Source organism: Fusarium oxysporum, chromosome X (genome assembly GCF_013085055.1).
Source record: "Fusarium oxysporum Fo47 chromosome X, complete sequence".
NCBI lineage: Eukaryota > Fungi > Ascomycota > Sordariomycetes > Hypocreales > Nectriaceae > Fusarium > Fusarium oxysporum.
This window is the reverse complement of record NC_072849.1, coordinates 228084-240559: the sequence shown is the minus strand read 5'-3', so window position 1 is coordinate 240559 and position 12476 is coordinate 228084. Positions and strand designations below refer to the sequence as shown.

The 12476-nt window shown below is 47.6% G+C and overlaps 6 protein-coding genes across 6 annotated transcripts; 3 read left to right on the top strand and 3 right to left on the bottom strand.

The window, feature by feature from the left end:
- Positions 1-267: 267 nt before the first annotated feature.
- FOBCDRAFT_244018 (uncharacterized protein) lies at positions 268-1385 on the bottom strand (the record flags this gene model as incomplete). The annotated part of the gene is made up of 3 exons (XM_059610574.1): positions 268-353; positions 652-1050; positions 1106-1385. The coding sequence occupies 3 exons, from the start codon at positions 1383-1385 to the stop codon at positions 268-270; spliced, it is 765 nt and encodes a 254-aa protein (XP_059465944.1).
- A 1432-nt stretch (positions 1386-2817) lies between these two features.
- Positions 2818-4058, top strand: FOBCDRAFT_244017 (uncharacterized protein; the record flags this gene model as incomplete). Its single annotated transcript, XM_031190887.3, has 4 exons — positions 2818-2948; positions 3018-3265; positions 3323-3948; positions 4026-4058. 4 exons carry the CDS (start codon positions 2818-2820, stop codon positions 4056-4058), a joined length of 1038 nt encoding a protein of 345 aa, XP_031032118.3.
- A 619-nt stretch (positions 4059-4677) lies between these two features.
- FOBCDRAFT_279876 (uncharacterized protein) lies at positions 4678-6626 on the bottom strand (the record flags this gene model as incomplete). Its single annotated transcript, XM_031190886.2, has 3 exons — positions 4678-5293; positions 5346-6237; positions 6311-6626. The coding sequence occupies 3 exons, from the start codon at positions 6624-6626 to the stop codon at positions 4678-4680; spliced, it is 1824 nt and encodes a 607-aa protein (XP_031032117.2).
- A 2052-nt stretch (positions 6627-8678) lies between these two features.
- Positions 8679-9698, top strand: FOBCDRAFT_244015 (nucleoside phosphorylase domain-containing protein; the record flags this gene model as incomplete). Its single annotated transcript, XM_059610573.1, has 2 exons — positions 8679-9609; positions 9640-9698. 2 exons carry the CDS (start codon positions 8679-8681, stop codon positions 9696-9698), a joined length of 990 nt encoding a protein of 329 aa, XP_059465943.1.
- Positions 9699-9844: 146 nt separating this feature from the next.
- FOBCDRAFT_244014 (uncharacterized protein) lies at positions 9845-10824 on the bottom strand (the record flags this gene model as incomplete). Its single annotated transcript, XM_031190883.2, has 3 exons — positions 9845-9910; positions 9960-10247; positions 10318-10824. 3 exons carry the CDS (start codon positions 10822-10824, stop codon positions 9845-9847), a joined length of 861 nt encoding a protein of 286 aa, XP_031032114.2.
- Positions 10825-11369: 545 nt separating this feature from the next.
- Positions 11370-12438, top strand: FOBCDRAFT_279873 (Glyoxalase/Bleomycin resistance protein/Dihydroxybiphenyl dioxygenase; the record flags this gene model as incomplete). The annotated part of the gene is made up of 2 exons (XM_031190882.2): positions 11370-11847; positions 11903-12438. 2 exons carry the CDS (start codon positions 11370-11372, stop codon positions 12436-12438), a joined length of 1014 nt encoding a protein of 337 aa, XP_031032113.2.
- Between the last annotated feature and the right edge of the window lie 38 nt (positions 12439-12476).

Below are 12476 nucleotides of genomic sequence, written 5' to 3'. Positions count from 1 at the left end.
GCGGGAACATTCCGGAGAAATCTGGTCAAAGGATAAAGAAATCATTATTATACCTCGTCCCCTAGATCCGAAAGTCAATTAACTAAGGGTCAAAATCACCAACAAAGACGGAGGAACAAGGGTTCATCAGCAAAATCTTATTATACTATCGTCCTTCCAAATATACTATGTAGATATCCTGCTTCCATCCCCCCTCCTGTCCAGTCCCATGTGTCGGTGATCCGGTCTTCCGTTTCCAAGTTTGCGTTACCAATCATTATCGGCTTATCATTTATGCAAAGAAGCGAGTGGCACGGCGGTTGTTGCGAGTGCCAGCGTCGTTCTCATCCTCCTCCTCCTCATCGTCATTACCACTGCCATTGGCGTTACCATTGGCGTTACCATTGTTGTTACCGTTGGCATTACCGTTGGCACCACCGGTGGTACCGTCGTTGTTGGTATCATTGGTGGTATCGTTGGTGGTATCGTTGGTGGTATCGTTGGTGGTATCGTTGGTGGTATCGTTGGTGGTATCGTTGGTGGTATCGTTGGTGGTATCGTTGGTGGTATCGTTGGTGGTATCGTTGGTGGTATCGTTGGTGGTATCGTTGGTGGTATCGTTGGTGGTATCGTTGGTGGTATCGTTGGTGTTGTCATTCGCGTTGCCGTTACCAGCATTGCCATTGTTTCCCGTGTTTCCGTCGTTACCAGCATTACCAGCAGTGTCGCCATTGGCCTGAGCCATCTGGACTGGAATCACACCACCAAATGGGCCAGCGCGAGCCGGGTTCTGACAGCGGACAAGACAGACGTTGTCCTCGCCCGCGACTGTTCCGGTACAGTTCTGCCCAGCAGGAATAGAGGCAACAAGAGGAAAGTCTCCCATCTCGCCGTCCCGGTTGCGTCCCCGCTCATTACCCTCGACATTAGTCGTCACGGGGATGTTATCCCATGACGTACCGGTGCCGTCGGCGTTGATCATGCAGGTGTATGGGCCAGCACCGTCTGAGTTGACCTGATGAACCGTCATCTCGAGGCTACCACCGGGGTTAACCTGAGGGAGCTGGCTTCCTGGTTTGAGTGTAAGTCTGTGTAACCATTACTAAGATCGAGTATCTTAGCTTACCTGTCTCTTCCATGATATCCAATGTTCCCTGCTCGATGTCGTTATCACCGTTAGACAAGGTTTCGCCGACGGTATCAGCGGCGTTGCCTCGGAAGCGAGTTGCGTCTTGCTGGAAAGGGCGTCTTCGAGTTCCGTCTCGAGGAGTTGAAGTATCAACACCAAGGGCCATGCCAGAGCCACCGGCATCACCAACTGCATTGGTGATGACGCTGTGGGCTGAGACTGCTGCGAGATCGGCAGCGACGAAAAGGGCCAGGATGATGTTCTTGATGGGAGCCATTTTGAGACTGTGATATTATCGTGATGTAGGTTTGAGAAGAAAGGTGGGCAAAGAGATGAGAAGTGAAATAGTCAGAGGAACTGGAACAAGAGACCTGACCGGCAGGAGAGAAGTGATTAAAAGGGAAGAAGATGGTACTGATGCTGATTGTTGATGCTGATGATTAGAACAATGAAAAGAAGATGATCAGACTTATATACAAAAGTCAACGAGCCAGTTTCCTGTTACGGCCTTCTTAAAATGCACATATATCACCACCAAAGAAGCAGCCAAGTAAAACACAAGACACTCTCGAGACATTCAACAGCTTCACGATGGTAGCCTCAAAATCTGCCAAACATCACCAGACAAACATATCACGCACCGCACAGCTTCACTCACGCTTTGACCCTTCCCGCCCAGCCAAGACCCGGAATCCTCGTCTCCCGAAGAACACAGCCACTCTGTCAAACAAAACGTCAAACAGCCATTTCTAAACAGCGATTTGCTAATTAACCATAAAACACTTGCACTTAAAACAGAGTGATAGTTTCTGAGCTCCGCCCACGGACCATGATCGGCAAACAGGTCATGGCGAACGGCGAAAGCGGCACATGTGTAACTGATACCAAGACCTCGTCTATCTTCTGAGGAGCCAATCGTATCTCTGCGTCGTCAAGTTCCGAGATCTGTGGAGGTGTTTTTGTCAAAGAGCCAATTGTCTGTCGGGGAATGTGTTTTGGGGGAGAGACGTCGCAGGTGGCGTTTCAGGGGAGAGGGCTGAGCACAGGGCCAAGAACAGGACAAAACGGATGTGGTGAAGATTCAAAACTGTTTGGCTATATCTAAGCTAAATATTATGTCTATTTTGTAAAAGGTTGGCATGTGAAGGCGGCCGAAGGGTTGTTGATTGGGAATGACCCTGGCTGGATTTGTTCCCGGCCGAAACCCCGGACGGCACTAACACGAGGAAGCCAATGTGGGGACTAACTGACTCGAGTGAATTTAGCTTCGGAGGATTCGGGTCCTGATTCACCCTAGAGTTCCTCCGCAGCCAGATTCAACATCTCGTGATGTTTAGTTACAGCGATAAAAGATATTTACCTAGGAAGTGGGTAGATGATGCTGTTAAATAGTAATTGACTGTCTTTTTTGAACCGTAATCAGAGGAAAATCCCTCAAAACTTCTCAGTAGCACAAAAAAAACGTCAACAATGAATTCTGCAGCTAGCTCCTCACTTCGACTTCGATGCGGACTCGTCCTCAAAAACAGGCTTGTCAAGACTGGAATGTCTGAGAAGATGGCCGACAACTTACTACCATCTGGCAATCATAGAGCATTATATAAGCGATGGGCGCAAGGTGGTTGGGCAGCTCTAATCACAGGTAAAGCACAGCAAAGACTTTTCTTCACGCGTGAAAAAGCTTTCTCTGACAATATATAGGCAACATCATGGTTTCGGACCAGTATCTTGGCAGTAATGAAGACGTCGCAGTCACCGGAACTACATCAGCCTTGCTGAAAAGTTGGTCAGAGTGGACAGCTTCTGCCAAGAATCAGAACTGTCATATGATTGCTCAATTGTGAGTCCAGAATCCGAATGATGGAGTGAGGATTGAAAGAGATTGTAACTAACTGGAGTGATGTGCTAGAAACCATCCAGGGCGCCAATCTCCAATTGGAGCGGGAAAGAGAAGCATATTCGCAAAGACGATCGCGCCGAGTGCCATTCCCATTAATCTCGGCGACAACACCGTCGCAAAATTGATCCGTATGTTGGTCTTTGGAACTCCGAGGGCCATGACACGGCATGACATCGATCTTGTTATCGCACAATTCACTGAAGCTGCGCGACTAGCTTACCAAGCTGGCTTTCAAGGCGTTGAAGTTCACGCAGCACGTAAGTCACCAGTGGTACGAGAAAACAAACTGGTATACTTGCTAATCTAGATCACAGATGGGTTCTTACTATCTCAGTTCATGTCATCAAACAGCAACCAGCGCGATGATGAGTTTGGAGGTTCAACAGACAAGCGCGTCCAACTAGTTCTTCGCATTATCCGATCCATCCGCAAAGAAGTCCCCAAGTCATTCTGCGTTGGTGTAAAGATCAATTCGGCAGACTTCAAAGACGAAGAGGGCATGGCCGAGATGCTACGACAGATAGAGTTGATTCAGCAGGAGGAAATTGACTACATCAATCTCAGCGGTGGATCTTTCGAAGACCCTCAGATGATGAGCACCAATTCGTCCCTGCAACCGAACTCTGCCGAATCTCGGTCAAGTATTCGCGAAGGTTTCTTCCTACGCACGAGTGAAGAGATTCGCCGCAGGTTTCCTGATCTTACACTGCTTGTGATAGGCGGATTTAGAAGTCGGAATGGTATTGTTGGAGCTCTTGATAAGAACGCATGCGATCTGATCGGACTCGGGAGACCAGCTGTGAAATATCCAGAGTTACCTAGCCAGATCATGTTCAATAAGGATATCAGCGATGATAAGGCTAGATTTGACGTGGAGTCTGCCCCTGGTGGTGGATGGCTGGCTTCAAAGGTGCGCTCTGTTGGAGCAGGCGCAGAGACTGTAGGTTCAAGCCCCCTCATTAAAGCAAATTTGTATTATCACTTGAGACATGTAATTCCCTGACTAACAGCATCTAGCAATACTGGGTAGCCGCTATGAATAACCTCTGATACATATGTTCTTTTATTAAAAAAAGGGATACTGCATCCCAAACTCTGCATAATGTGTTCTTGGAACCTATTCATGCTCTGTCGTTCAGAATGCCAGCTATTTATCATAGTAGGTGTAGGTAGCTGGTTATCGTCTGCGTCTGGAAAGATAATCTTATAAATGTCATTCAATCTCCATTCTTCACCCATTTTTGGATCAGTTCCTGGGTTGCGTTTCTTAACTCCCCTACGTAATTCCTTGGACTGGGCTGCATTAATGCCCTCATTTTCTCGGGGTCTATGACTTGAAATCTCACAAGGCACAGGTACTCTCGAATGCCGGCCTAGATCCTTTTCATCCTTGAAAGACTTGAAGCAGCGCTGGCATTCAAACTCTGGGCGTGTATGGGACCGAAAGATATGCTCTCTAAACCGGCATTAGTTTTACCACAAGTATCTGGGATAAAATATACTAACTTGACCCGATGGACTATTTTCTATCCTGGCCCCTAACAGGTCCTCAAAGTCTTTACCGTTCTAGGTTATGCTTATAGAGCAGGCACGGAAACTGCTGGACTTGGGGTTAGACAAGTGGTTGCTGCATAACTGGCGATTGGGTAATAGGGCTGCCATAAAAAGGTTAATCAGAAGGGGGGGTCTTTGGCATTAGGCGCTCTTCCAAATCCCTGTTTAAAGCGGCTTTGATTTCTGAATTATCATTATCGAAAGGGTCATCAGAAAATTGGCTTAGGTAATAAGCATCGGAGAAATCAAGGTCCACTGTCGAAGCATTCTTGATAGTACTCCTGCTATAGGGTAGTGATGAACACCAGCTGTCCTGTTCTACGCCAATTTCACCCAAGTCATTGGTATCTTCGTGGTGAGATGGCAATGATCTGAGAGCCAAGGAGCGCATGTGGCCAACCAGGTGATCAATCAGCGAAGAACTCCCCTTTTCCTCACCGCAGAGTGGACAAGCCTTGAATAGTGGACCAGTTATGCGACCATTTTGATTAGCCAAAACCCCGAGTTGAGCGTCAGTAAATAAGCTTGAATGACTGTTCTTCATATGATCAAGATAGTGCTCTCTAGAGTCAGTCACGAATTCGCCATGCCGCCTCGACGCACAGCGCCATCGTAAAGCGTGTTCCGACATGTGCTTGATCCACGTGTTGCTGTGAGTGTACAGATGCCTAGGTGTCTGACAAGTCTCAAACAAACAGACGTAAGGCTCAAGATCGTTCTTGACATGATATCTATCATTGATTAGCATAAACATGTCAAGATGCATGAACCCAGCATACATACTTCCATTTTAGCTCGTCAATGACCTCACGAATTGGTAGCACATGAAAACAGTAAGGGCAGGTGACTTCGCCCACCGCCTCGATGCAATCATCCCAGGCCTTGGCAAAGGCTCTGTCCCGTACAAGTTCAGCATCAACAACATCTTGAGCATCTCCAGAAACCAGGGCAGTCAGCTCAACACCTTCATGGTAACCGTGGATTGTAGATAGTTTCTGTTTGTGTCTGTCTTCAATATCCCGCTTCGCTTTGCCGTATCTTTGCATCAAAGCGCGAGTAGGAGCAGGAGGAAACAAAGCGTCATCATTGTCATTCAGCTTGACTGTTTTAGAAACTGAAACCACGGATGGGGCAGCAGCCTTCCTGAATCTCTCGGGTGAAAGAGTCGTCGCGGTTGCAGTCGAATGCATAACACTCTGGGTTGGTGCTGCCACGATTCTTCTCTTAGCAGGTCTTTCGGCGTCATCTAGTGGCATGGTAATATCTGGCACCGGATGTGAGATACGCGGAGCAGAGGTCATCTGTGGAAGTTGTATTGGGTTCTTTCCATAGCGCTCTCGACGATATAGCAACCTTTTGCGGCGAAGAACCATAGAGCTCGCAAGGCGGTTGCGAATGTCTTCACTGGTACCAGGAAACCTATCCTGTATGTAATTCGAGAAAACCTCTTGGAGGAATGGTTCTGCATCATTACCCTCATCGTCTCTGATCTTGAATCCCTCAGCAGCTTTGCTGTTCTGCGTGTCTTTACTAGCGCGACATATCGTGTTTGTGATCTTCTGGAGTAAGGTGATTTCGCCTGACAGCCTGTCTAGACTATTGACGAATTTACCAACATCGTCTTCGATTGATATGGCCTCTGGAGCTTGAAGGATCGAGTAGAGGATGCGTGAACCTATTTGTGTCACATTTTAAGTCAATCGAATGCTACATTATAAGTTCATCTTGGGATCAGCATTACTACCTACAGCTCTTAACTCGGAAGTCGAGTGCCTGCAACAGACCGATAACAGGTGTTTGAATGTCTGGAACATCTCTCAGTCGATAATCTAGAGAATCGCGGCCAGTACTGAAGACGCGGATATTCGTTGTCCAAAGCTGAAATCTGGCGAGTTGATCCTCGACCCGGACTAGTGACAATTGTGACCGAGGAGTACTGAGTTTGTCCGACCTGCTAGCACTATTGAGGCAATGCTGGAAAGACTCAAAGCACCTTTGAGCACATTCCGACACTGTAGCCTTTGGAGAATGATCTCCTGTTTCGCCCGTGAGTGATACTGACATCGTATTTGCTTATGTTTGTCACCATGATTTCAATGTGAGGAGAAGATGTCTCTGGGATAAGCACACGCTTTCGAAGACTGAGAGGTGAGGCAGCTTTGTAGGAATGTGCGGGGAATCTCTCCAGCCGCAGCCTCACTATACCATAGCCAGCTCATGTCATCCTAGATCAACAGCTCTTGATACAAGTCTTATTATTGCGACCTCATAATTCATTGCCACAATGGCCGCGGTAAACTCTGATCTTCCATGTGCCAGTGGCAGTGAAACGATCAACTCTTTGTATCTGACCTACAAGGCGGCCCAACAAATCACCGAGACTCTCTGGGCCAATGAGCGGGATGAAGAACTCCGATCTTTCTGTGCCAGTCTTATGGCATATTTCAACATGATGAAGAGGAGCCTGAGTATTCTGGACGATACAAGTGTGTCTGATGGGGATAACAGCCTCATCACCCTGTTGCTGGCACCAATCAAGCTCATGTTTCCTGCTACTTGCTTTAAAGGCCCTGCCAAAGACAGGCTGCGAGAACTGGTGCGACTGGGCGAGAACATCGGACGCGCCAAAAGTGATTTCACGAATTTGACCAATATCGCATTAGTGGACTTGACGAAAACATACGAGTCACGGGATGAATTACTGAAATCACTGGCTATGTGCGAGGAAACTCTACGTGATAGCTACCTCGAAGACCTATCCCGATGGGCTACAGAGGACTTTTCTCCTCAGCTTGTCATCGCAGAGCTTCCTTACGGTATTTCGAATGCCGCTCAATCAATGTTCGAAGCTATGGTGGCATGTATCGATTGCCGATGTAAAACAGAACATGACTTCGGAGCCCGCCTCTATTTAGGTACCCATCGAAAGCCGGAAGCTACCCCGAGGGCTGAAGATGAAGATATTATCGACTTTGATATGTTTCTCTCTACGCAATACGACTGGAAAGAAGTCCGGGTTCACGTATCGAGGAACAGAGTTGTCCAAATAGTGACTGGTCCAGCCAACGATTCGCAGTCTAAGCGAAAACGCACGGAAGCCAATGCGCTTAAGATCAGACAATTATGCGAGGCAATAGCAAAGATCAAGTCGATGGCTGCATACCGCCTCGAGCTCAAGGTGTTACGGAATCAACTATTTCAGCTCCAGCCAGAAATCTGTAATTCTGCCATCGATACGTCACAGAACGCAGTTTCGCTCGAGTATATCTTGAGGCATAGGAAGGGCTCTTTTACTGAGAGAACGAAACGAATATTGGCTGTTATCTTAGCCTCAACAGTGTTTCACCTCTACGACACCCCATGGTTACAGTCAACGTGGGGCTCACCTGATATTTTATTCTTTCGCACATCATCGTCTGCCATACTTTTCAGGCCATTTATCAACACTCCTCTTTCAAGTCTCCATCCTCCGGTGGCTGAAGCTCCTACCAACCCCCCCAGCTCCGACGATATTCCAAAGGACACTGACTCGGACGATCCTGACCTGGAAGATTTCTTCACTCATCCATGCCCAAATGTCATCACATTGGCGTTGGTACTACTAGAAGTATACCTCGAAACCCCTCTTGATATTCTCGCCCAGAAATTCAACATCAAGCTAGGAACAAATACACAACCCTCGGCTTTCACTAGATACATGGACGCGAATCTTGTATTTCAGGCTTGCAAGGCAGAAATTCCCCAGAACTCGCAATTTTATTTGGCTTTGACAAATTGCTTGGACCAAAAAGTCTGGCAAAGCGAAGAAGGAGATATGCTGAATACCTTAACACTAAGAACGACGATTTATCAGAAAGTCATACTACCGCTAGAGACGGAACTAAGCCAAGCCTATAATTCTATACCCATTGAGGAACTTGACAAATTTGCACAAGACCTAGACTTGGGAGGTGGGGACAGTTCAATCACAACCATACACCGCATACGGGCTCTCATAGTTCGGTGATGAACGCACAGGGCTCTACTTCCTTGGACCATCCACACTCTTCACCCGTCCCGGATTATCCTGCCGATGGTCCCAGTAATCGAAGCAACTTGAGTGATCCCAGGCTGGACATGCAGGATTACCCTCATTCTGCGTACACTGTGGGCATTATCTGTGCTCTTCCTCTGGAGCTTCGGGCAGTACAAGCGCTTTTTGATACAGAACATAACGGGCACACCAAAATGAAAGGGGACAGCAACACTTATGCACTTGGTACAATGGGCCAACATATGATAGTTGCTGCTTGTCTTCCCTCTGGAGAGTATGGAACAAATGCAGCTGCTGACGCTGCCTCCAACATGAGAAGAACTTATTACGAGCTTGAATTCTGTCTTTTGGTCGGCATTGGTGGTGGAACTCCCTCCCCAGAGATAGACATTCGCCTCGGAGACGTTGTGGTTAGTCTTCCAACATCAAGGTCTTCCGGAGTAATTCAATACGATAGAGGCAAGGAGTGTGAAGGTAATACCTTTCAACTCACCGGGAGCCTCCAGGGACCACCAAAAGGCTTGAGGACTGCCACAAGCGCACTTTGTTCAAAGCCTGATCATTGTTCAAACTCGCTTCGGCCATATCTGGAAGATATTGTCCGATCTATACCATGTTCCCCCACGTCAGACTACAGCCACCCCGGACAAGAGAATGATCATCTCTTTAAGGCAGCATGCTCTACCTGCTTTGCCCTTAGAGACTGTATTGACGCAGAGAGCCATGTGCAGCGCAGGGCACGTCGACCAACAGATCAACCAGAAGTTCATTATGGCCTTATTGCATCCGGAAACAGGGTTCTTAAGGACGCTGTTGCACGTGACCGCTGGGCAAAAGAACATGGCATATTATGTTTTGAGATGGAGGCGGCAGGAGTCATGAATACCCTTCCATGCCTTGTTATCCGTGGCATCTGCGATTATGCAGATTCTTACAAAAACAAAAGGTGGCAGAATTACGCAGCAGCAACTGCAGCGTCTTATGCTAAGCTACTACTCCGCCATACTGCCTCTAGTAGCATAGAATGGAACACTGCAAGAATAGGTTATAAGAATTCCTTGTGTATATATACTAATGGAGAGGAACCAAAGGCAAAGCGTTAGAGAGCTTAGATGTATTGAATAAAGCAAAAGAGCAGGACTTGGCACTATTCTTATCTTTGGTGTTCCACCTTCTTGGCCGCCGATCCATATACTTCGGAGTAGATCCTGTAATATAAGATACCGTAATTTGTCAAAGGCCATTCACCCTAGTTGCTTTTTAGCTTGGTATCTGATACAAGATGTAACTTGAAGGACATGAAAAGTGTAAACTCCTAACAATTGCGTTAGTCGTTAGCCATGGTGTTGAATAGGCTCACATACCAATAACCATAACGGGAAAAAAGTCACCATAAAGCGTAATATACGCGACCGATGACCTTCCCATATCTCTCGCTTATATGTTTTGCCAAGGATTTGGCGTACAACAACACGAGCATATTCGTCTGCGGGCATGCCGGTCCTGTTTCCTCCATTCTTAACAGCCTCAACAATAGCCTTGATGGGTCGGTACAGCGAGTCTTCGGAGATGAGAACGCCATCTCTAAGGATGTTGCTGCGGACATACCCAGTCACAACCTCAATGACTTCGATAGACAGGGGCCTCAATTCCTAAGTTCGATGATTAGCGTCGCACTTGAACGAGTTACTCTCAGTTCTGAATGGAGATATGTCAACTCACCACACGAAGAGTTTTGGTATACTGGCTGAGAGCAGCCTTGGAGGCGTTGTACACCGACTGACATACAACGGGAACATCGCGAGTGACACTTCCGATCTGGACAATGCGTGGTCGAGGGGCCTTTCGCAACAGTGGAACAAAGAGCTGACATATGTGCATAACGGCTATAACATTGACTGCGAATAGCTTCGTGACTTCGTTGACGTTGATATCCGTTGCTGGTGCTGCGTAGTGCATCCCCGCATTGTTGACGAGTATGTCTAGTCGTCCTCCAGTGTATTTGGTGACCGAGTCCCTAAGACTTTCGAGACTTGTAGAGTTGCTGAGCTCTAGAGGTAGTGCAATGATGTTTGCATATTGTCTTGTTAGATTGTCTAAAGACTCAACACGTCTGGCTGTGGCGAATACTGTAAAGTTGTTCTTGGCGAGGGCAATGGCAAGCTGCTCGCCAATGCCACTGTTGCAGCCAGTGACGAGCGCAAAGGGAGGTGCGTATGAAGCAGTCATAGTAAAATTCTCACGGCTGCGTGAGAAAGCCCGATCGTATAGTTTACTATCTTATATGCCATGCACGACTGTGGCTCAAAAGGCGAAGTCACGCCGCGATTGAGAGTTTGCCCTGGATTTCTACAGCGTGTTTCATAAGTACCGAGGCTGGAATTTTGCGTGAATCATGAGGCACAGAATCACGGTCACATCCGACCCTCTGATTGACTTTTTTACTTACACTTCCGGCCAAGCCCGATCCGTCCTTGCCGGTATAAAAAAGATCCTCCGATGCTAACTTGAGTTCCTCCGAAGTCGAGAACCGTGTGAGTGGGTCGCGGGGAGCGGCGTCAGGGTCTCCAACGCCACCAACTGGTACCTCAGGTTCGGGGATTACAGAGACCAGCAGCTACGGAACCTATAAACTATACGCCTCCAAAGAATAAATACCCATGGTTTAAACAGTAGTAGTAAGATTCATCTCTGAGCGGTTTACTATGTCTCTGGCACTAAAAGTCGCATTAACCGTTCTCACAAAACTGCCGAGGTGTCTACGAGAAGCCATCATGCCTGATATGCGAATCCCCACAATCACCAACGACCTCTCCAAGGTGCAATTGTCCCGTATCGCCCATGTCTACTTTGAACACCCAGAGCTGGACAAGTTCGACAGATTCGCAGATGACTTTGGCTTTGTCAAAGAAGCTCAAGTCGGAGATACCATTTATTACCGAGGTTATGGCATAGACCCTTTTGTCTACGTCGCAACTAAGAGTAAAGATGGAAAGCAGAGATTCCTTGGGCCTGCTTTCGTAGCTGCCTCTGAGGAAGAGTTTGAGAAGGCAGCTGCTCTTGAAGGAGCTGAGCGAGTTTCTCTTGAGCATGCGCCTGGTGGGGGGAAGATGATCAAGTTCAGTCGACAAGACAACACATTCTTTCATGTTGTGTATGGTCAAGAAGAGAGGAAGATTGATTCAGAGGAACCCACCGCCACACATGAGCAGCAGGGACCATACAACAAGCCATTCACAAAGCCAAGGCGAGGTGGGTTCAATATTCACCATCTATGTACTGCTTCTTGTATACTGACCCTTGATAGGAAAATACCAGCGATACCACCCTGGCCCAGCACTTGTTCACAAGCTCGGCCATTTCGGCTACGTTGTCCCGGACTTTGATAACGAGCTAGCATGGTACACAGGCAACTTCAATTTCGTCCCTTCAGATATCCTGTACCATTGGGACTTCTCCAATATGGACGTGCTCACCTTTATGCACCTGGATCTCGGCGATGAGTACTCTGATCATCACTGCTTCTTCATGCAGCGAGCTGAACCTCATGTCAAAAAGATATACTGCCACCATACCTCATTTGAAGTGGCAGATTTTGATACTCAGCTCATTGGACATGAGTACCTGGCTAGCAAAGGCTGGAAGAGTGTCTGGGGCGTTGGGCGACATGTTTTGGGTAGTCAGATCTTTGACTACTGGGCGGATCCCAGTGGCTTCAAGATTGAGCATTATGCTGATGGTGATGTCGTCAATCGGGCAACAGGGACCAACAGGGACGTCGTTGGACCTTTCTCGGTTTGGGGTCCCGAAGTACCCAAGGACTTTGGAGAGAAGGGTGTATGAACAAGCCTGGTCTAGCGAAAGACTGGAAACTTGTACCA